The sequence below is a fragment of the Rhinopithecus roxellana genome, chromosome 15 (genome assembly GCF_007565055.1).
Source record: "Rhinopithecus roxellana isolate Shanxi Qingling chromosome 15, ASM756505v1, whole genome shotgun sequence".
Lineage (NCBI taxonomy): Eukaryota > Metazoa > Chordata > Mammalia > Primates > Cercopithecidae > Rhinopithecus > Rhinopithecus roxellana.
In genome coordinates, this window is record NC_044563.1 from 27,938,274 (window position 1) to 27,961,732 (window position 23,459).

Here is a 23,459-nt window from a genome sequence, read left to right on the forward strand (position 1 = left end):
TTCAAGTGTCCGAGAAAATGACACTCCCATCTTACAACATGGAAGACAGATCCAATCCTACAACTTCTCAGAAGCTCACAGACTGCAGGATTGGCCTCCCAGGCTTTCAAATAAGTATCCTCTCTGGAGGGCTGTTTAATTGCTAAAACTAGTCAGATTAGTCTTAAAGCAAGGAACACACGTATTTATAATAAAACACGTTTTCATGTTTGTTTTACAGTAAAGAGAAAAAAACCCAGAACCCCCAGATTTTATGTACTTTGAAAATATATTTAAAAACATTAAAAATTCTATATTTAAAACATATATTATATGTTAATTAGTACACTTAAATAGAACTTGTATTTACAATAGGCTTCTGATGCGGTTAAGTTTTAATGCCAATTTTTTCAATAACATAATTATATAAATATACTAAAATACAATAAATACTGTTTTTTGTTTTACATGGTGAATAATATCTTTACCATAGAGAGAACAAGGCCACAGACATTTACTTACATTTTCAATGGGAATCACCATAAAAAAGCAACAGGCCTGCTGCCATGCATGAAACACTTCTGCCACAAAGAGACCACAGCAAGACTTTAAAAAACAAAACAGAACAAGAACGAACACAACAGAGAGAGATTTTAACAAAATAAATCTTAAGTCAACATAAACCATCAAGCATGTGACTGTGATGTATCTTATTGGGTAAAAGAGCCACTGACCACACAATTGCTGGATGTGTCTCCTATGAAACCACTTAACAGATCTGGCCCTTGCAATCCTTTAAGATTGTGATGGGGGTTTGTTTTAAATTCGTCCCTCAAAAGAAAGATGCATAAAGTTAACATACAGCAGATATTCCAAGAATTCCTTACATATTAAAAATAATTACAAAAATAATATTTTCAAATAACACAAAACAAAGTTATACTACGTAAAGTCTTCCTTCTCAAAGAGGTATTCAGATGGTACTGTGAAAGACAGACTAGCTCTAAAAGAAAGATCGAACAAATTGTAATTCTTTGCTGATGGTATCTTCATTCCTGGGTTATGGTGAGCATCCTCTTTTGCTTATCCCTCACCCTACTAAGATGCAGCAATTGCTTGGGGCTTTCTGATACTTAAGGATGCTGGTCCAAGTGGTGATCACTAACATTTTCAGGTGTGAAATGGGCTGAATGGGCTTAGAGCACTAGTTTTCAGTGGGGATCCATTTTTCCAAGAACCACTATTTCAGCCTCCCAACTTGACTTCTAACCCAAAATGGCAGAGGTGAGGCAGGGACCCTCTCCATGAACAGACAGGATGGGAAGAAGGTTGCTGTGGCCTTCACTGGGGAGCAAAATTTTGTCAGCTCTGTCCTGGCCTCTTCCATTGAGCAAGGCACCTTCAAGTCTTGGTGTTCTGAATGTCCAGACACCTTCCCGAAGTCTTGTCTCTGGACAAGATTTCCTATGGGTCCCCTTGATCATTCAGCCTGAGTTTGGGGTTTCTTTTCCTGTTCCCTTTCCCCTTACCAAAAGTTCTCAAAAGATAAACCCTGGTTTCCTCAAGTCTAGTTTCAAAGCAATAAGTGTTCAGGTAGCAAACATCTTCTATCTCATTGCATCAATCTCATGATCACAAATGCCACATTTGGCTCCCAACCTGCTCCAGGCTAATCCAATTTTATGCAAAATTATCCAGAGGTGGGATGGAGGGCATAAGTCGGCTTGAGTGTGGTCCTCCAGTCGAGAACCTCTTGAGCACAGTTAGATAATGTAGGCACTTAAAGCACGAGGTCCAAGCAGCTTGACACATGTCATTCCAGAGTCACCTCTGAAGGGTCCTTCAGAGGCCTTCCTTTTGGAATGTCTCAAATACCATGCCCCACCTCCACCTAGACCTTGGGGTGGCCACTCAGAAATTCCTCCCGCACTGCTGGTAAATGCTATGCCAGCTCCACATAGCCTCCATTTGGCTGTTCAGTCTCATGTCACTGGCAATGTGGATTCCTGTTCTGATCTAGGTGTTCCTGGGTTGATACAGGGCTCTACCTTTTGCTTGCAAGACATTGTTAAGCCTTACCATGAGTTTTTTTAAGCTTTACCATGATTTATGCAAATGTTTACTCCTTATAAAAAATAATCTTCATTTTGGGGTTATTTTTTGTTGTTTTCTGTTCTAAAAAAAAAAAAAAATCACTGTTCTCCATGCTTATACTATGAGTGTCATGATGTGACACGATGTGTCCACTTGTTCACAGCAGTGGTAACATATTTCAGAGCGCGCAACTAATTTTTCTTCTTTAAAACAAAACAAAGAGGAGACCAGAGGGGGAGTGGGGGAAAGAATGTGTTCTGAGCAAACATAGGTCCTTCCGTCAAAAGCAGCTTACTCTGACCAATGCCCAAAGAATGAGCGGGGCCTGGGAGGTGCATCACAGGATGTGGAGTGTGAGCATTTTTTGTTCAGTTGCCTTAATTTTTATTTACTTTCCAGTCATCTGATTGATATTGCAAACATCTTCACAACATACAAATGTATCTTTTATCAGCCAGAATACATATTGAAGGAATTCTTTCCCCATCTCTACTCCCTGTGGGAACTAAAAAACAAAACAAACAAACAAAAAAGAAAACACAAAACAAACAAAAATATACCCCTCCCATCCCCCATCCCCTAAGCCAGTAAAGCAATGACAACAGCACCTTGACATTGTTTTAATTCCAACGCTATCAGAAGTTAAAAGCAGTAAAACAGATATAGTACTAACAAGAACGAAGATACTTACTGTCTAAAATGTAAACGGAATGTTTTGGTTCAAATTTTTGTTGTGTCTGTGTGTGTGTCTGTTTTCTGAAAGAGGACAGTTTATTATCAATTCACAATTAAAGCAGCATGCAATTTATTATTTTTTTTAAACTTTTTATGTTTTCAATTCTTGGCAACGGCAACAAACCACAACATTATCAAGGAATGTAATGCAGACTTTTTAAAGTTGTGCGCAAATGACTGTTTCCCTTCTGGTCATGGACATGTCCAATAAATAGATTGTAGAACCACTGTACTGTATAAACTTCATTTATACATGCAGTTCATAAAATTATTTTTTTCTTAACTGAATAATTTACCCTGTTATGTATATATACAAATAGATAATTTTTGTCTCAATATAATCTATACAACATAAATCCACTATCTTCCCCTTTTAATGGTCAATGTACATACACAAGAAGTGTCTATCCTTATGAATCGCCAGCCAATTCTCTTTTTGCTATCCATGGTAAGGGCCCGCACGTACGACTGGGTAGTTCGGCACTGGGAGTTCCAATGCCTTTTGTCTATGCCCCTGCAGCCTTCTTTTGTGTAACCCATGGGATTGCACTTGGTCTCGTAGAAGTATTGCTTCAGTTGGCCTTTCGATACAGGGACCTTTTCAAGGACTGTGACCGTCCCGCCCGACATGTCCACTGCAGTCTTTTTGTCTGCCGCCGTTACCCACTCGCTAATACTGTCACACACGCTCAGCTCCCCTCGGCGGGCAGGGTCAGAGTGGCGCCGGACCCTCATGGACATGTTTGCAGCATCCAGGTAATTTTTGTATTCCTCCAGCAGAAAGAGAAGAGGAGGCTCCAAAGGCACTTGACTACTGAGCATCACCCTGGACGTATACAAGTCTGCGTCCTTATTGTTTTCCTCATTGGGCCGAACTTTCTGGTCCTCATCCAACAGCTCTTCTATCACGTGTTCAAAAGTGTCAGCCAATGATGTCAGGCCTCTTGAACCTGCCTTGGGCCCATTCACGCTCTCCAGAGTCCCATGGGTCCGCACACCTGGGTAGGCCAAGCCACCTTGTCCTCGGATGTTTGCTTCTTTCATGGGGGCAGCCTTCATGCAACCAAAGTATGAAATAACCATAGTAAGGAAAAGGATGGTCATCACTCTTCTCACCTGGTGGAACTGTAGGGAGAAAGCAGAAACAAGACAAAAAACTGGTTAGGGCTTTCTTTCACCGGGATGCCATGTGGCCCATCTGATTGCAATTCCAGGCCATTCTGCAGGGTCAAGGTTTTTTTATGTCTTGGTGATAAACTCCAGCTGCACCAGACACAAATCAACGTCAGTAGCGTGCTGTATGTGGTTTAATATAAACCAGAGACGTGCAGTGTTTCCCCAAGATCTAGCATATAAATCTGAGATTAGATAGCTTCTAAGCAAGTGCAAAAATTGTGGCTTCAGGTTCTCCTTCCTCCCACTTTAGCAGCTTTGTAAGTTTAATTTTTAATGATCTCTGCTCATGCTGTCACAAGAAACACAAAATCAGAAATGTTACTAAGCAACAACTGCAAGTGTAATAGTAATTTTTTTCAAGTTAGCAACATGGTCCTTTGCAGGAATGTGACAGGAACAGCAGCGGCCTGAGGGGTCTGATGGGCCTTTCTAGCTATGTGATGTCTAGGCATGAATAGCACAATAAAACAGCAGTTGGGGAACTATAAGGAGCCTTTAAATTGACTTTTTTTTTTCTCTCTTCCCACAGAGATATTCTATTATAGCAAAGAAGAAAGATAATTTCATTGAGCCATCCTGTTTTACAGATAAGGAAACCAAAGGCCATAGAAGACTTGCCTCATGTGATGAAGAAAGTTTATGTTAGAACTCAGGGCTCCCAATTCCACTGTTCTTTATTCTACACCTGGGTGGTCACAACTGAAAATGTTTTGCTTATTTCTAAACAGAAATCATTTTTGACATGTTCATTTTAATGATGTGTCTATGCCTGGGGCTGATATCATGAAAACAATGTGTCTAGTAAGGAGAAAACTGAAAAAGTCAGCGTTAAAAAGGCATTTAAGTCCATTTCAAATGCCTCCCATATGCATACTCCACTTTATCTCCTCCAATTCTCTAAAACCCTTCACTCCTTGGCTTTTTCTGGCTAATACACACATCTAGCTAAGAAAGCTCAACTTTTCTTTTTACTGGAGAAGTGGTCCTGTGTGTGCTCTGAGTTTATATCCTACGTTTAAAAAGCTGAGTGGTATTTTACACATTTTGGAATAGGCAGCCAGTGCTTCTTTCTCTGCTTCTGAAGTTTCCTGGGAAGTCCCTTAAAAGCATACCACAAAATTAATCTCTTCCTGTTTGCCAGAGGGTTGCTCTACTCTAAATTTGGCTCTACATCTACAAGCATGCTCTAGGAAGCCAATTAAAATGGATGAATAAGCAAAATGAAAACATACCTATGAACCAACCCAAGGTTACCGTCAGGTGGTGAAGGACTTCAGAATCACTTACCTGAAGTATTGTGTCTCTCAGCAGCAAAGAGTAGCATTCCCAGCCCTGCCACTAATTTTATTCCTACTTCTCAGTTCTGAGGCATGGACTTACAAAAAGACACATCATGCAATGACCATCATGCTATCCAAATAAGTAGGAAAAGGAACTGTGTTTCTGCCCATGAAGTTTTACTGAATTCAAAGGCAACCTACCTCCAGTCAATAGGTCAGAATGCAGAAATGGCTGAAAATTCTGGTATTGAAAAGCAAATATTCTCCACTTTTGTACAAAATAACATTTTCAACCACTAAGAGACTTTATTACCATCCCTAAACACACAAAAAAATTTATTTTAGATTTACTCTCACTTTGCACGAATAGCAAACATGCTTAGAACTGCTTAGATTGCACAATGTTCTCAGATTAGGAAGGGCAAATTCGTTTGAATAGAATACAGATGTCTGTTCTGCTAATAACTAAATCTTTGTGAATATTCTGAGTCCTGTACCATCAAAGAAATAGATCCTCCATGGGGGTTTCTATTTCTGGTAGATGGTACTTACACCACTGAATGAAAAAGCTTTCTCCTAATATTCCCAGTTCAAATAAAAACAACCCAAGGGGCACCTCTTATTTAGGTCAACAAAAGGTTGCAAATTTGGAATACTTTAGCCATCTACGTCACACTGGTAGAGACTTTCTGTGATCAGCTATTTTTTAATACCATATTTAATCAAATCTAAGATACCATCATTGTGAAACACAACATTTTATATACCACTAAGAAAGCAAAAATGCAGCCTGGGTGACAAGAGTGAAACTCTATCTCAAAAAAAAAATAAAATAAAATAAAAAAGAATTAATGAACTATAGTTTAATACATATTTACTAAGTGCCCACACTAACTACTTAAAAATGGTCCAAAGTACTGAGGCATCTTAAGCTGTTGGAAAATTGTTTTGTTATCACCACTACAGTAATGAGTCTTTGAATGATACCATTTTCTATACTTGGCTTCTAGTTTATTCTGCCTTTCACTGATCTTATCTTTTTATTAATAACTTTTTTATGAGAAAAATAAGTAATGCTTTCTATGTTGTTTTCTCAGTTCCACAAGCAAATATTTCAGAGGGAAAATTGGCATCTGAGTAAATATTACTTGGCTTTCATTCTGAAGCCCAAACATGGGCATTCCTCAAGCTGAGCATCTGCATAGAATTAGGAATTAATAAAATGGTGACAAAGTCCAACCCCACACTGCAAGCCCTGCTCTCTGAGTGGCACTTCTGCAATTCTAACTGTCTACTCACTTGCAAGGCCTTGAAGTCAAGTGGGTGTGACACCAAACTCAATACTTTTTGTCAGAACAGTGGTATCTCCTATCTTTTCTGTTTCTAACAATGGTTTCCTGATATTTTGGGCAACCCAGGCATAGGATAGAAATCCTGGAATCAAGTTTGAGAATATATTTCCAGTATAGCCTTCCAATCTAGTCAGTAAAGATGTCCTGTTAATTTTTCCTTTAAAATATTTCTCCTGGCTATCCCTTTTTATCCATCCCACTGCCACCATCTTAGCTCAGCCCTCACCACCTCATTTTGTGACCACAACATCTCCATGCTGTATCAGACACTCTTTCTGCTCCATTCAACTCTGATGACCACTTCCTGGCTAACCACTCTCATATTATTATTCTCTTACACGAAAAATGGCAATGGCTTTTTTGTTCTATCTGCTCAAATCTAATGTCTTCTCTCTGATATTCAACACTCTCCAAAATCTGCCCTCACCCTTCTTAGCTAACTTTCTCAAACTACTCAATGCTTCATCACTTCCGGTCGGATCAGGACAGAGTCCTTAGAGTGCCATACACATTACTGCCTCCTGACTTATTCCATTCTTCTGACAAACTCTTCTCTCTCCCCCTCACTCGCTGCCTAAATCTTGCTTATCCTTCATAATCCAGTTCAAACATCAAATCATGCATGCCCCTTTTTCTAATTACTCCAGCATACACTGCCTTCCTTCCCTAAAATTCCACATCTTACGTAGTACTTGATTCCCTTCTCACTTGTTTTTTTGTTTGTTTGTTTTGTTTTTTCCCCAAGACAGAGTCTTGCTCTGTTGCCCAGGCTGGAGTGCAATGGTATGATCTCGGCTCACTGCATTCTCCGCCTCCTGGGTTCAAGCAATTCTCCTGCCTCAATCTCCCAGCTAGCTGAGATTACAGGCACCCACCAAAATGCCTGGCTAATTTTTGTATTTTTAGTAGAGATGGGGTTTCACCATGTTGGCCAGGCTGGCCTGCTCACTTGTTAATTGTTAACCGTATTTGCTCATTCTGGTCAGTCTTCAGCTGGAAGGTAAGTTCTTTGAGGGAAGGGATCATGTCTGAGCCCCCAAAATGCTTAACTGAGAAAAATGTAATAGCAGTACTCAGTAAAAACTTACTTATAGGTTTATTAAACTAAGAGAAAAGACAGTTTGAATATAATTTTTGTAAGAAGCCTTTTCATTTGGAAAGATCAGTGAACTCATTGAGATTCTTAGGTAAATATAGGCTGTGCTAACCCCAAATTATAAACTCTAAGGCAGCAGTCCCAACCTTTTTGGCACCAGGAAGCAGTTTTGTGGAAGACAATTTTTCCACAGTCTGGGGGTAGCAGGGGGGATGGTTTTGGGATGAAACAGTTCCACCTTAGATCATCAGTTAAATTCTCATAAGGAGTTGGGTTCTCATAAGAAGCACGCAACCTAGATCCCTTGTATGTGCAGTTCACAATAGGGCTCACGCTCCTATGAGAATCTAATGCCACTGCTGATCTGAAAGAAGACAGAGCTCAGATGGCAATGCTTGCTTGCCCACCGCTCACTTCGTACTGTGCAGCCTGGTTCCTAACAGGCCAGGGACTGGTAACAATCCATGGCCTGGGGGTTGGGGACCCTTGCTCTAAGGAATTTGACAGATGGCAATTATCAGCCACAACCAACTTCTTGAGTTCCTTTAATGGGGTAAAACTTTTCTTGAATAATTAAAAAGCAGATAACACTACCACATACTAACTGTCCTACTATTTCCTGTGTAGCTCTGTTTCTAACAGATCAATAAGAGACTTGGGAAGTAATCAGTAATAGTAATAACAATAATAGCAAAATTTGTAGTTTTCAGCCTTTTAATTTCCTACTATTCTGCTGAGCTTTCAATGAGTAATTTTATATACTGTATTAGGAAATAATCAAAGATTAAACAAGAGCTTCCAGGACAATTTTCATTTTCAGCCTTCAGATGACTCTTTATCACACATAAGATAAAGAGGCTGTGCAGTATTGCTAAGTAGATTATATATTTATTTATACTTAATAAATTCATTGATGCTGTCTAATTCTGCTTTAAGGCTTACAACCATTAATTCAACCACATCTATAAAATGCTAGGAAGGCTTTCTTAGCCCCACTCTCAGGAAATTCAATATAGTACATAGAACTAAAAAGAAAATCAATGAAGTAGATATCAAGTTTAGCTTTAATCATGACTCACAAGTCTTAGACATTTCACTGAAAGAATGTCCATAACAACATGCTCTTTTACTCTTGCTGTAGTCATAACTTACATTTGTCTAAGAGACTACAGAACATTCACAGGCATCATCTCATTTGATTTTTACAAGGAGACAGGATGGGCATTATTATCCCCATTACACAGATGAGGCAATTATGCGTCAGAGAGGTTAGGTAACCTGTCAAATGCCGTAAAGCTAATAGGTCACCTGTCTCCTGAACCAAGCTTTTACCATCAGGATGTGCTGCCAGTTTTAGAATAGCCACAGAGAAGAGAGTGGCTATGACAACGAAGGAGCTTACAAAACGTGGACACAGTTTTCTGCAGCTATGTGTGTCCTGGAACCCAACTTTCTAAAGGAAGTGCCATTAAGATACCACTTTATAGGGCTGGATTAATCATGACCAAGATCCTTCAACTTTAAGGCTTGATTACTTCAATGGATGAAGTTTCAGACAATGTGGTCTTTTTCTAAGAGAGAGAATTACAAAAATTTTAGCATGTTAGGACTAAGTTTCTATGGCCAAAGCTGGGAAAACAAACAACAGTACAGATAATTAAGGCATACAGAAAAAAAAAAAAAAAGTCTTGTTTGTTCCCAGCCCCTTTGGGTTTTACCTGTGAGCATGTAATCAGAGAAAACACAGTTTAAAGATATGGCTGCTCATTTTAGACAGTCCTATAAAGATAATGGTAATGCTGAAGAAGTTATTAATATTTCATTCCTAACATATATGATACAAACTATTAAGAGTTGACCTTAATGAAATCTTGCAAATCAATATTTAAAAATCTTTAATTTGCATCCAGTTGACTACATCCATATGTTAGGCTTCCTTTTGTTCATTCATTCATCACACATGAAGTCTACTTTCCAGTCTTATCGTCTAGGAGGGAGGTAGGATATATGCAATATGTAACTAGAATATAAAGGTAGAAATGACCTAGAAAAAGTACAGATAAAATTTTATAAAGAGAAAGAAGTTACTTCCAGTTAGGGAATAAAGGAATACATTGTCAAGAAGTTTGCAAAGGGCCAGGTGCAGTGGCTCACACTTGTAATCCCAACATTTTGGGAGGCCGAGGTGGGAGGATCGCTTGAGCCCAGGAATTCAAGATCAGCCTGGGCAACACAGTGAGACCAGGTCTCTACAAAAACTTAAAAATTAGTCAGATGTGGTGGTGCACAACTGTAGTCCCAGCTACCTGGGAGGCTGAGGTGGGAGGATCACTTCAGTCTGAGAAGTTGAGGCTGCAGTGAGCCATGATCATGCCACTGCACTCCAGCTTGGGCAACAGACTCTATCTCATAAATAAATAAATAAATAAATAAATAAATAAATAAATAAGATTGTAAAGAGTCTGAATGTACCCTACAGAGGGTGAATGGCAGCTTAATGAATGGCAGGAAGGTGGGAGGGCACAGAGTAAATGTCTGGAGAGAAGAGTGTGGAATAGGAACAGTGAAAAATAAGACTGAACGATTGCTAGATTTTGAAAGCCTCTGGGGGATGCCAAAGAGTTTGGATGTTGCCATATGGGCGTCAAAGAGCCAATGAGAGTTTCTGAGCATGGGAATGCTGCCAGAAGACCAATTTATCATCATGTGAAGGAGGACCTGAAAAAAATGATAGACTAGAAGAAAATAATTGGCTGACTTTACTCTTAGTGACTATGGAGCTTTAAAAACAAATATTAAGTAGTTACTTAAATGTGGGGTTAAAGGCCTGGCTATATCTTTTTAATTAATTAATCCATTTATTTATTTATAAGCTGAAGTGAGTTGCAAAAAGAAAAGTGGTCGAGAGAGTGTGCGGAGCTGAGTAGTAACCATCAGTTAACATCTGGGTTGGCAGAAAGAACAAGATAGAGAAAAATGGAGGAAAGGTGGTACCACAAACTGATTCCAATTATAATTACAAAGAATTTTGATTACATTGCTCAGTACTTTTAATTCAAATATCTCCAAACACTTTGCAAATATTAACTAATTAAGACTCAGAAGACCCTAGAGATGTAGGTAACTATAATTATCCCCATTTGGTACAGGAGGAGAGAGGACAAGAGTTTTTAATCAACTCATCTACTCACTGTGGTTCCCTTGATAGAACAAGCTCAGAACCCCAGATTCCAAAGGAAACTAGGCCTTAAACTATAGGGACTGGTTTGTTTCATTCCTCTATATTATTTCCACATTATTTTCCCATCATATATGTATTGCTTAGCCAAGAAGACTAAAACAAGAAAACACCACCACAACAAAAACCACCCACACATTCCTCAAAGAAAATAATTAGCCATTGAAATCTATAAATAAAATGAAAAAAAAAAAAAAAAAGGTAATGGTCATCACAGATACTCACCTACTTATCCGGATGGCCATTCAGGTGAAATTAATAAATATTTTAGTAAATGATATCTGAAAATGCAGATATTCCAAAGCTTTGCAGCTACCTTTAAAAATACAGTTTTTAGCCATAATGTAGCTTATGTCTGAGAACATCCAAATACATGTCCTACAAAACACAGTCCTTCATACCACGGTATACTCTAAGCCCCTGGTATGTCTGTGGTGTTGATTGATACTTGCAGACATCACTTAAACTCACTAAGAGTTTTACAGAAATTGCTGAGTCTTAATTCATACCTGAAGTGATACCTACATGTAACTACCATAAGAAAAAATGTATAATTTCCAGAGTCTTTAATTTGATGGATAAATTTACATGCATCTTTGTTAGAAAGCACCATAGCTCTGACCCTCTGTTACTTCCCACTACACCCCTACTCCCCATCTCTGAAAATATAAGGATTTTTTTTATTGGCAGATGCTCTACCTTTCTTCAAGAGTAAATTTAAAATGCCTGTGTTACAAAGACATTTGTTTTTGCTCAATAAGGAGCAAAGGATAAGAATTGACACTGGATATTCTCCTCTGAATAAGCAACTAGAACAATTTGTACAGTACCATCTACAAACTAAGTACTCAATTCTCCTTGTGCTAGAAATATTTGTATAGTATTTAGGGAAGTGCAATTAAACTAAGAGCAGTAAATCTTAAGGTAAATTGAAATTTTGTCATTAATTTTGGAATAAACAATAAAAAATGCCCAGCACAAGGGCCAGAACTGGGCAGAGAACATCCCATCTGGCCTCCTGACCCCAGGCACTTAGTGCTTCCATCAAGAGAAAGAAGTTACTTCCAGTTAGGGAATAAAGGAATGCATTGTCAAGAAGGTTGCAAAGGGCCAGATGCAGTGGCTCACATTTGTAATCCCAACACTTTGGGAGGCCGAGGCGGGAGGATTACTAGAGCCCAGGAATTCAAGATCAACCTGGGCAACACAGTGAGACCATGTCTCTACAAAAACTTAAAAATTAAAAAAAAAAAAAAGTGTGGTGCACACCTGTAGTATCAGCTACTTGGGAGGCTGAGGTAGGAGGATTACTTGAGTCTAAGAAGTTGAGACTACAGTGAGTGATTGATCATGCCACTGAACTCCAGCCTGGGTGACAGAGACACTGTTGTTGCCCTAGGAACACAACTGTTTCTCTGTAACCAATGAAGGTTCCTGATAGCCAGAGTCACCCAGAATTCACAGTCACATCGAACCTTGCCCTCATCCTCTGCCTCCTTGTCACAGACAACACTGCCCCAATAGCACACATCTCCAGTCTATAACAAAGAAGTCTTAGCATCAAGCATACTCAAGCCACTTGCATAGCAAATGAGGTCATCTGAAAACACTTTTAAAGGTTATTAAAAAAAAAAAAAAAAACAGTTTTTCATTTACAGGACCCAAATGGTAGTTGACATTCCATGTAAAAGTTTAACTTCTTCAATTAGGAGTCTGTTTTCTTTAAAATTTCAGGTGGGATCCATTACAATTCACTGAAGTTTAGATTTAACAATGTTCTATCTACTATGTTATTGAAAACCATATAATATTTGCCAAATTCCCATACATGGTAGACAGTGACATTAATTAAGAAGATAATTTCCAATTTGTTCCATGAAGTTTCAGCAACCCACTCTGTAATAAAGAACCTGGAGAGGGAGGTTCCAAGATGGCCGAATAGGAACAGCTCCAGTCTACAGCCCCCAGAGTGAGTGACACAGAAGACGGGTGATTTCTGCATTTCCAACTGAGGTACCAGGTTCATCTCACTGGGGCTTGTCAGGCAGTGGGTGCAGCCCACAGAACGTGAGCCGAAGCAGGGCGGGGCATCACCTCACCCGGGAAGTGCAAGGGGTTGGGGAATTCCCTTTCCTAGCCAAGGAAAGCCATGACCAATGGTACCTGGAAAATTGCAACACTCCCACCCTAATACTGTGCTTTTCCAGTGGTCTTAGCAAACGGCACACCAGGAGTTACATCTCGCGCCTGGCTCGGAGGGTCCCATGCCTATGGAGCCTGGCTCACTGCTAGCACAGCAGTCTGAGATCGAACTGCAAGGCAGCAGCAAGGCTGGGGGAGGGGCGTCCGCCATTGCTGAGGCTTGAATAGATAAAACAACTAGGAAGCTCGAACTGGGTGGAGCCCACTGCAGCTCAAGGAGGCCTGCCTGCCTTTGTAGACTCCACCTCTGGGGGCAGGGCATAGCTGAACAAAAAGGCAGCAGAAACTTCTGCAGACTTAAACATCCCTGTCTGACAGCTTTGAAGAGAGTAGTGGTCCTCCCATCATAGAGTTTGAGATCTGAGAATGGACAGTGTGCCTCCTCAAGTGGGTTCCTGACCCCCGAGTAGCCTAACTGGGAGGTAACTCCCAGTAGGGGCCAACTGACACCTCATACGGCCAGGTGCCCCTCTGAGATGAAGCTTCTAGAGGAAGGATCAGGAAGCAACATTTACCGTTCTACAATATTTGCTGTTCTGCAGCCTCTGCTGGTGATACCCAGGCAGACAGGTTCTAGAGTGGACCTCAAGCAAACTCCAACAGACCTGCAGTGGAGGGTCCTGACTGTTAGAAGGAAAACTAACAAACACAAAGGACATCCACATCAAAACCCCATCTGTACGTCACCATCATCAAAGACCAAAGGTAGATAAAACCACAAAGATGGGGAGAAACCAGAGCAGAAAAGCTGAAAATTCTAAAAATCAGAGTGCCTCTTCTCCTCCAAAGGAATGCAGCTCCTCACCAGCAATGGAACAAAGCTGGATGGAGAATGACTTTCACAAGTTGAGAGAAGAAGGCTTCAGATGATCGCTAATAACAAACTCCTCCAAGCTAAAGGAGAATATTTGAACCCATTGCAAAGAAGCTAAAAACCTTGAAAAAACATTAGACAAATGGCTAGCTACAATAAACAGCATAGGGACGACCTTAAATGACCTGATGGAGCTGAAAACCATAGCACAAGTATTACGTGATGTATGCACAAGCTTCAGTAGCTGATTCACTCAAGTGGAAGAAAGAGTATCAGTGATTGAAGATCAAATGAATGAAATGAAGCAAGAAGAGAAGTTTAGAGAAAAAAGAGTAAAAAGAAATGAACAAAGCCTCCAAGAAATATGGGACTATGTGAAAAGACCAAATCTACATCTGACTGGTGTACCTGAAAGTGACAGGGAGAATGGAACCAAGTTGGAAAACACTCTTCAGGGTATTATCCATGAGAACTTCCCCAACCTAGCAAGGCAGGCCAGCATTCAAATTCAGGATACACAGAGAATGCCACAAAGATACTCCTTGAAAAGAGTAACTCCAAGACACATAATTGTCAGATTCAGCCAAGTTGAAATGAAGGAAAAAATGTTAAAGGCTGTGAGGGAGAAAGGTCAGGTTACCCACAAAGGAAAGCCCATCAGACTAACAGCATCTCTTGGCAGAAACTCTACAAGTCAGAAGAGAGTGGGGGCCAATAGCTGACATTCTTAAATAAAATAATTTTCAACCCAGAATTTCATATCCAGCCAAACTAAGCTTCAGAAGTGAAGGAAAAATGAAATCCTTTACAGACAAGCAAATGCTGAGAGATTTTGTCACCACCAGCCTGCCTTATAAGAGCTCCTGAAGGAAGCATTAAACATGGAAAGGAACAAATGGTACCAGCCACTGCAAAAACATGCCAAATTGTAAAGACCATCAATGCTAGGAAGAAACTGCATCAACTAAGAGGCAAAATAACCAACTAACATCATAATGACAGGATCAAATTGACACATAACAATATTAACCCTAAATGTAAATGGGCTAAATGTTCCAATTAAAAGACACAGACTGGCAAATTGGATAAAGAGTCAAGACCCATCAGTGTGCTGTATTCAGGAGACCCATCTCGCATGCAGAGACACACGTAGGCTCAAAATAAAGGGATGGAGGAAGATCTATCAAGCAAATGGAAAGCAAAAAGAAGCAGGGGTTGCAATCCTAATCTCTGATAAAACAGACTTTAAACCAACAAAGATCAAAAGAGACAAAGAAGGACATTACATAATGGTAAAGGGATCAATTCAACAAGAAGAGCTAACTATCCTAAATATATATGCACCCAATACAGGAGCACCCAGATTCATAAAGCAAGTCCTTGGAGACCTACGAAGAGAGTTAGACTCCCACACAATAATAATGGGAGACTTTAACACCCCACTGTCAACATTAGAAAGATCAACGAGACAAAGTTAACAAAGATATCCAAGAACTGAACTCAGCTCTGCACCAAGGGGACCTAATAGACATCTACAGAACTCTCCACTCCAAATCAACAGAATATACATTCTTCTCGGCACATCGCACTTATTCCAAAAATTGATGACATAGTTGGAAGTAAAGCACTCCTCAGCAAATACAAAAGGACAGAAATTACAACAAACTGTCTCTCAGACCACAGTGCAGTCGAACTAGAACTCAGTATTAAGAAACTCACTCAGAACCACTCAACTACATGAAAACTGAGCAACCTGCTCCTGAATGACTACCGGGTAAATAACAAAATGAAAGCAGAAATAAAGATGTTCTTTGAAACCAATCAGAACAAAGACACAACATACCAGAATCTCCGGGACACATTTTAAAGCAGTGTGTAGAGGGAAATTTATAGCACTAAATGCCCACAAGAGAAAGCAGGAAAGATCTAAAATTGACACCCTAACATCACAATTAAAATAACTAGAGAAGCAAGAGCAAACACATTCAAAAGCTAGCAGAAGGCAAGAAATAACTAAGATCAGAGCAGAACTGAAGGAGATAGAGACACAAAAAACCCTCCAAAAAATCAATGAATCCAGGAGGTGGTTTTTTGAAAAGTTCAACAAAATTGATAGACTGCTAGCAAGACTAATAAAGAAGAAAAGAGAGAAGAATCAAATAGATGCAATAAAAAATGATAAAGGAGATATCACCACCAATCCCACAAAAATACAAACTACCATCAGAGAATACTATAAACACCTCTACACAAATAAACTAGAAAATCTAGAAGAAATGGATAAATTCCTGGACACATACACACTCCCAAGACCAAACCAGGAAGAAGTTGAATCTCAGAGTAGACCAATAACAGGCTCTGAAATTGAGGCAATAATTAACAGCCTACCAACCAAAAAAAGTCCAGGACCAGATGGATTCACAGCCTAATTCTACCAGAGGTACAAAGAGGAGCTGGTACCATTCCTTCTGAAACTATTCCTATCAATAGAAAAAGACGGAATCCTCCCTAACTCATTTTATGAGGCCAGCATCATCCTGATACCAAAGCCTGGCAGAAACACAACAAAAAAAAAAGAGAATTTCAGGCCAGTATCCTTGATGAACACTGATGCAAAAATTTTCAATAAAATACTGGTAAACTGAATCCAGCAGCACATCAAAAAGCTTGTCCACCACGATCAAGTTGGCGTCATCCCCGGGATGCAAGGCTGGTTCAACCTACGCAAATCAATAAATGTAATCCATCATATAAACAGAATCTAAGACAAAAACCACATGATTATCTCAATAGATCCAGAAAAGGCCTTTGACAGCCCTTCATGCTAAAAAATTCAACAGCCCTTCATGCTAAAAACTCTCAATAAATTCGGTATTGATGGAACATCTCTCAAAATAGTAAGAGCTATTTATGACAAACCCACAGTCAATATCATACTGAATGGGCAAAAACTGGAAGCATTCCCTTTGAAAACTGGCACAAGACAGGGATGCCCTCTCTCACCACTCCTATTTGACATAGTGTTGGAAGTTCTGGCTAGGACAATCAGGCAAGAGAAAGAAATAAAGGGTATTCAGTTAGGAAAAGAGGAAGTCAAATTGTCCCTGTTTGCAGATGACATGAGTGTATAGTTAGAATAACCCATCATCTCAGCCCAAAATCTCCTTAAGCTGATAAGCAACTTCAGCAAAGTCTCAGGTTACAAAATCAATGTGCAAAAATCACAAGCATTCTCATACACCAGTAACAGACAAAACAGAGAGCCAAATCATGAGTGAACTCCCATTCACAATAGCTTCAAAGAGAATAAAATACCTAGGAATCCAACTTACAAGGAAGGTGAAGGACCTCTTCAAGGAGAACTACAAACCACTGCTCAATGAAATAAAAGAGGACACAAACAAATGGAAGAACATTCCATCCTCATGGATAGAAAGAATCAATATCGTGAAAATGGCCATATTGCCCAAGGTAATTTATAGATTGAATCCTATCCCCACCAAGCTACCAATGACTTTCTTCACAGAATTTGAAAAAACTACTTTAAAGTTCATATGGAACCAAAAAAGAGCCTGCATTGCCAAGACAATCCTAAGCCAAAAGAACAAAGCGGGATGCATCACGCCACCTGACTTCAAACTATACTACAAGGCTACAGTAACCAAAACAGCATGGTACTGGTACCAAAACAGAGATATAGACCAATGGAACAGAACAGAGCCCTCAGAAATAATACCACACATCTACAGCCATCTGATCTTTGACAAACCTGACAAAAACAAGAAATGGGGAAAAGATTCCCTATTTAATAAATCGTGCTGGGAAAACTGGCTAGCCATATGTAGAAAGCTGAAACTGGATCCCTTCCTTACACCTTATACAAAAATTAATTCAAGATGAAATAAAGACTTAAATGTTAGTCCTAAAATCATAAAAACCCTAGAAGAAAACCTAGGAAATATCATTCAGGACTTAGGCATGGGCAAGGACTTCATGACTAAAACACCAAAGCAATGGCAATAAAAGCCAAAATTGACAAATGGGATCTCATTAAACTAAAGAGCTTATGCACAGAAAAAGAAACTACCATAAGAGTGAACAGGCAACGTAAAGAATGGGAGAAAATGTTTACAATCTACTCATCTGACAAAGGGCTAATATCCAGAATCTACAAAGAACTTAAACAAATTTACAAGAAAAAATCAAACGACCCCATCAAAAAGTGGGCAAAGGATATGAACAGACACTTCTCAAAAGAAGACATTTATGCAGCTGACAGACACATGAAAAAATGCTCATCATCACTGGCCATCAGAGAAATGCAAATCAAAACCACAATGAGATACCATCTCATGCCAGTTAGAATGGCGATCATTAAAAAGTCAGGAAACAACAGCTGCTGGAGAGGATGTGGAGAAATGGGAACACTTTTACACTGTTAGGGGGACTGTAAACTAGTTCAACCATTCTGAAAGACAGTGTGGCGATTCCTCAAGGATCTAGAAGTAGAAATACCATTTGACCCAGCCATCCCGTTACTGGGTATATACCCAAAGGATCATAAATCATGCTGCTATAAAGACATACGCACACGTATGTTTATTGCGGCATTATTCACAATAGCAAAGACTTGGAACCAACCCCAATGTCCATCAATGACAGAGTGGATTAAGAAAATATGGCACATATACACCATGGAATACTATGCAGCCATGAAAAAGGATGAGTTCATGTCCTTTGTAGGGACATGGATGCAGCTGGAAACCATCATTCTTAGCAAACCATCACAAGAACAGAAAACCAAACACCGCATGTCCTCACTCATAGGTGGGAATTGAACAATAAGAACACTTGGACACAGGGAGGGGAACTTCAGACACTGGGGCCTGTTGTAGGGTGGAGGTCGGGGGAGGGATAGCATTAGGAGATATATCTAATGTAAATGACAAGTTAATGGGTGTAGCACACCAACATGGCACATGTATACATATATAACAAATCTGCAAATTGTACACATGTACCCTAGAACTTAAAGTATAATTAAAAAAAAAAAAAAAAAAGAACCTGGAGAAATTATCAAGTAAGCATCATATTTAATGAATTTAACTATGGTGGAATTGTGGGAAAAATTTTCCTGTACAGGGATGATGGCTCTGGAAATGGTGCAGACAGAGATAGAAAAACAAATGTCATTGTAACACAGGTATTTAAATTGTATTTAAATATACAGACTTTTGAATTTATAGAAAATTTTCAAGTATGAAATTGTTTTCATGCAACCTTAAAGTCTCAAACTTCAAATAATTTTTTGAGTGTTACATTTATAAATTGTGTATTAATGCAATTCAAATTTATTCCTAAAAGTATTTTAACTAAAGGAGAAACTCATGGCGCCTGAGATTAGAGTTTTAGGAAATGTACATATGGGATAAACTTACACAGGCTGAAATTAAGTGAAAGTTTACTTCTCAATGTTGAGATGGATTAGCCATTTTAACATAAAGTAGAAGCTTCTAAGAAATGCAGAATCTCAACTTCCCCACCCTCATTCCACCTACCCCACCCACTCAATCAGATCCTGCATTTCAATAAGATTTATTTAATGCAGTAACTTTTTTACTTATCAAAGTTGAGAAGCACTAGACTAAATGATAAAGAGAAAAGAGGCTGCTTAGGATAGGGAAATAAAAGGTTAAAGTTAACTTAAGTATTATGATACTTTCTTAGCGTGTCATACGGTTACCTGTCATCTTTCCTCTTCAGTTCAACTTGTTTTATGGGGATGTTTATATGGGAAAATATCTTTGCTTTTGTAATTTATGTGGGAAAATATCTTTGCTTTTGTAATTTTACTTAAGTAAAATCTGGGCTCCTTTTATGTCAACTAGCTTTTCCACTATTGTTGTTACGATAAAAAGTACAGGCTACTTATAAACATGATTAGTTCAATGAGAACTTTTAGAGTATTGCTGACCCTAAATGTGGACATCTACACAATCATTAATTCTTACCAAAATGCTACAAGGCAATATAAGCAAATTAGCCTCCCTGATCCCTGAACATAGCCTAATATCATTCACTCAATCAGAATCATACTGGAAATGATATGACCAACTATGGCAGGTAGTAGATGTCCAGTCACACTACTATTGCTTTTAGTCAGATGTCCCTGGTCCTTGTGAGTTCCTTTGGTCCTATATGGTGAAATAGCAACAGAGAGAACCAACTCACTCACTCAAGGCAGATTTCTTATTTCTAGATTCATTCTGAAACCAACAGATCCAGCTCTCTCTTTAAATACCATGAAATTTAAACAAACAAAACTCACAAAATAAAACAGCAGCAGCAGCAGCAGCAACAACAATGAAATCTTAAAATAGTAAATATAAGTTTCAAGCATTGAAACCCCCACTCCAACCAAAATCTCTCTTCTTCAATAAAGTTCCCAGGAGGAACCCAATTTCTAGATTAGTATCCAATATTTGGGATCGTTTGATTCAAGACTGAAGTACTTAAAATGGCTTTTAAAAAAGGAAAAAAGGTTAGATTTCCAGAGAAAAGTGTAACATTTTTTAAGTTGAACATTATGAGGGATTTGATGGGGGCAGCTTTGCAAATAGAACTGGAAACTGGTCCACCGTTTAGCCTTTTTACAAAAGACTGCAAAGGTTGTTTGTTTCTAAACACCAAGAAGTCACCAAGTTCACCAGTCCAAATGCAAATAACTCACACTAGGAACCCTAATAGTGCTGCTGTTATTTGCAAAGGGGTGGGGCTGAGATGACGCAGGACCCTATTTTCCCAGGTGGCATCTTAAGTATGGTTGATTCTACCTTCAGCCCCACATTGAAAAGTACAGTGTAAACACAGCTAAGGGACCGCCTCCTTCAAATTACACACAAGGCACACCTACTTATAGGAGATGTTGTGAAAGCCAGGTGGGGCTTTGTCTTTCAAGTCCCTGCATCCAAGAATAAGCATGCTCTATACCAAAAAAAAAAAAAAAAAAAAAAAAGAAAAAAAAAGCAAGGGTGATGCAACTGCATTCATTGTCCCTAAAGGGAGAACATGCACTAACTCTCAGATCCAAGGATAAAGGGAATCCCCCTTTAAGAAAAGACGTTGGCATTATGTGGGGATTGGGAGCAGGCCAGAACAATCACACTTTTTTACAAAAGAGAGAAAGAGAAAAAAAGTTAGGACCCATTTGTCTTATTTCAGTCTCTTTCTTCAGAACTGACAACTTTAATCAACAGGTTGCTTTCAGAGTATTGCTGGACATCTTGACTTTCTGCCATAAAATGCTATGGGAATTCTGACAGTTGAGAGCCAACACCCCACTAGACACCAGTGCTGCATAACCACACTTTTAATAGACCCCAGAGCTGTGGTGACGGCATGCCCTTCCCAGTTTTTCCACAGACGGTGCTCCTGAAATTTTCCATAGTCAGTGTATTCTTGTGGTTAATTAGTTATCTGAGCAATTTCCATTGTAGAAAGAGTATCTCTACATAATTAAACCCATCTTAGGACCAAACTGCTAGGCTTCAATGTCATTAATTCAGAAAGGCTAAAATGAAAATGAGATGAATAATTCTCACCTGCTGAAGGGACCGCACTAGATTAGATCCTATCCTCTGAAATACACAGAACATTAAATTTAGAAAAACAAGAGAGGTGAAAACAGGTGGTGGAAGAAACTGGAAAGGTAAGTTGCCTCTCGAGACCAAAAAATAACACTCCTTTTCAAACTATTATCAAGAAATCTTGGGGGAAAGATAAAATTAGCAAGATAAGGCTATTAGCTCTCTGTTACTCACCTTTTATGAAACCATTTTCAGGGATCAGTTTGTTAAATTCCACTGAAACGCGGAGGTACACAGCACAGCTCTTCTTCTGGGACGCACAGTCATGCCATACAGAAGGGTGTGGGTAGAGACGCCAAAACATGTGTGGACCTGCAACCCTTTCTGTAGAAACTCAGCATTCTGAGTAGTAAGAAGGATTAACCTTGAACGCACATGGAGAATACTGGTGGCTCCACACATCCAGTTGTCCTTCGGGTTATTTTTGCATCCCACTCTATAATTTCTTTTAATTACTTACTGTAAAGCACAGGAAAGTGCTCATTACTTGTAGCTTAATGCAGGAGGAAATATAATTGAATATGTTCTTCTAGCCACTGCTCTACCCCAGCTCCCAGCTCTTCTGAAGTGTCACTGTTCATCTCAACAGCATGAATAAGGCAGTTTCCAGGCCCTGTGCATAATGAGCCATGTGGACCCTATTCAAGAAACTGGCTGTACTCCAGAATCACTATAAAATATAAGGAAAATATTAACATCTTAGATGACAAAAGATCCATATGGCTGGCCAGAAAATATCCGCATCATTTAAGCCATTAGAATGCACCTATATGGAAACATTCAATTTGGCAGTACTGTGAACAACAGGACTGTGAAAACATCTGTTTGTCTCCACCCATTTTCACTAAACACTGGTTCCTATAGAAGACATGTGAACTCACATACCAACATATTTCATCTGAGCATGGGACAGGGACTCCATTTTTACATAGTTGCTATAATAAATACAATATTTGCTGGTGATAGGATTTTGGAAGATGCTCTGGGCAGCTGGAAAAATAAATAAAATGTTTCTCTTTGTATTAAACTTGATAAAAAATAGCTAACATTTATTAATGGTGAGGTAGATAATTTGATTATCCACCATTTATAGCTGAGGAAACTGAGGCCCAGAGAGTTTCAGTGGATTCCCTAAGATCACATACCCATCATGTGGTAGAGAGGGAATATGAACCAGTGCTGGCTTGCTATGCCTCTTTCCATATGGGGTCAGACATGGATGTGGTGTCTTACTTGTGAGGGAGGTCTACTTGGCAGAGTATCCTTCAGACCCTGTATGCCAGTTTCTTATTTATTTAAACAAAGCCCCATATGAGCATTTCTGATAAGCAGTTTGTTTACACACTAATTCCACAGAGGTTAAATATAATCCTAATGTTTCTTTGTTGCTACTCTGTTCCCAGTATTGAATTATTACTACAAGGTACCAACCATACATGCATACTTAATAGGGCATCGTGTCAAAACTGTGCATGAGGGTCATTTGTTTGAGATGTCAGAACATTTTCCCCTGAGAAGATCTCATTGGGCATTGAAACAGAACCACATGCTTTTCAGACCAGCAACCGCGACTACCAAATACTCTTCTGTCAACTCTACTTGAGTAAGAATGCTTTCAATTAAGACCTAAGTGTCAACATGCCTTTAAAAAAATCGTGGTGACATAAAATCTTTCTTTTTAGCACCCAACAGAATCCCTTCAAAGCCTGGTGGTCTAACACCCTATGCTACGTGACTTGTGATCCACCCATTTGTCGTGTTCTTTGGGAATGTGCCTGAGGGGCTGAGATGTGACTTGAAAAGAATGGTAGAACAAGATCATCTCAAATTTATTATCAAGGAGTAGT

The 23,459-nt window shown here is 39.2% G+C and overlaps 1 protein-coding gene across 6 annotated transcripts in view; it reads right to left on the reverse strand.

The window, feature by feature from the left end:
* Positions 1–249: 249 nt before the first annotated feature.
* BDNF (brain derived neurotrophic factor) overlaps positions 250–23,459 on the reverse strand; it is a 70,340-nt gene continuing 47,130 nt past the window's right edge. For 3 of the 6 annotated variants that reach the window (XM_010374530.2, XM_010374533.2, XM_010374532.2), the window contains exon 2: positions 357–3,933. In XM_010374530.2, the coding sequence (XP_010372832.1) occupies positions 3,169–3,933 (765 nt within the window). In that variant the 3' untranslated portion in view covers positions 357–3,168. Of the gene's footprint in view, positions 3,934–21,786; positions 21,862–23,459 lie in introns of those variants that run through there. The other 3 variants (XM_010374531.2, XM_010374529.2, XM_030918921.1) reach the window with 2 other exon arrangements.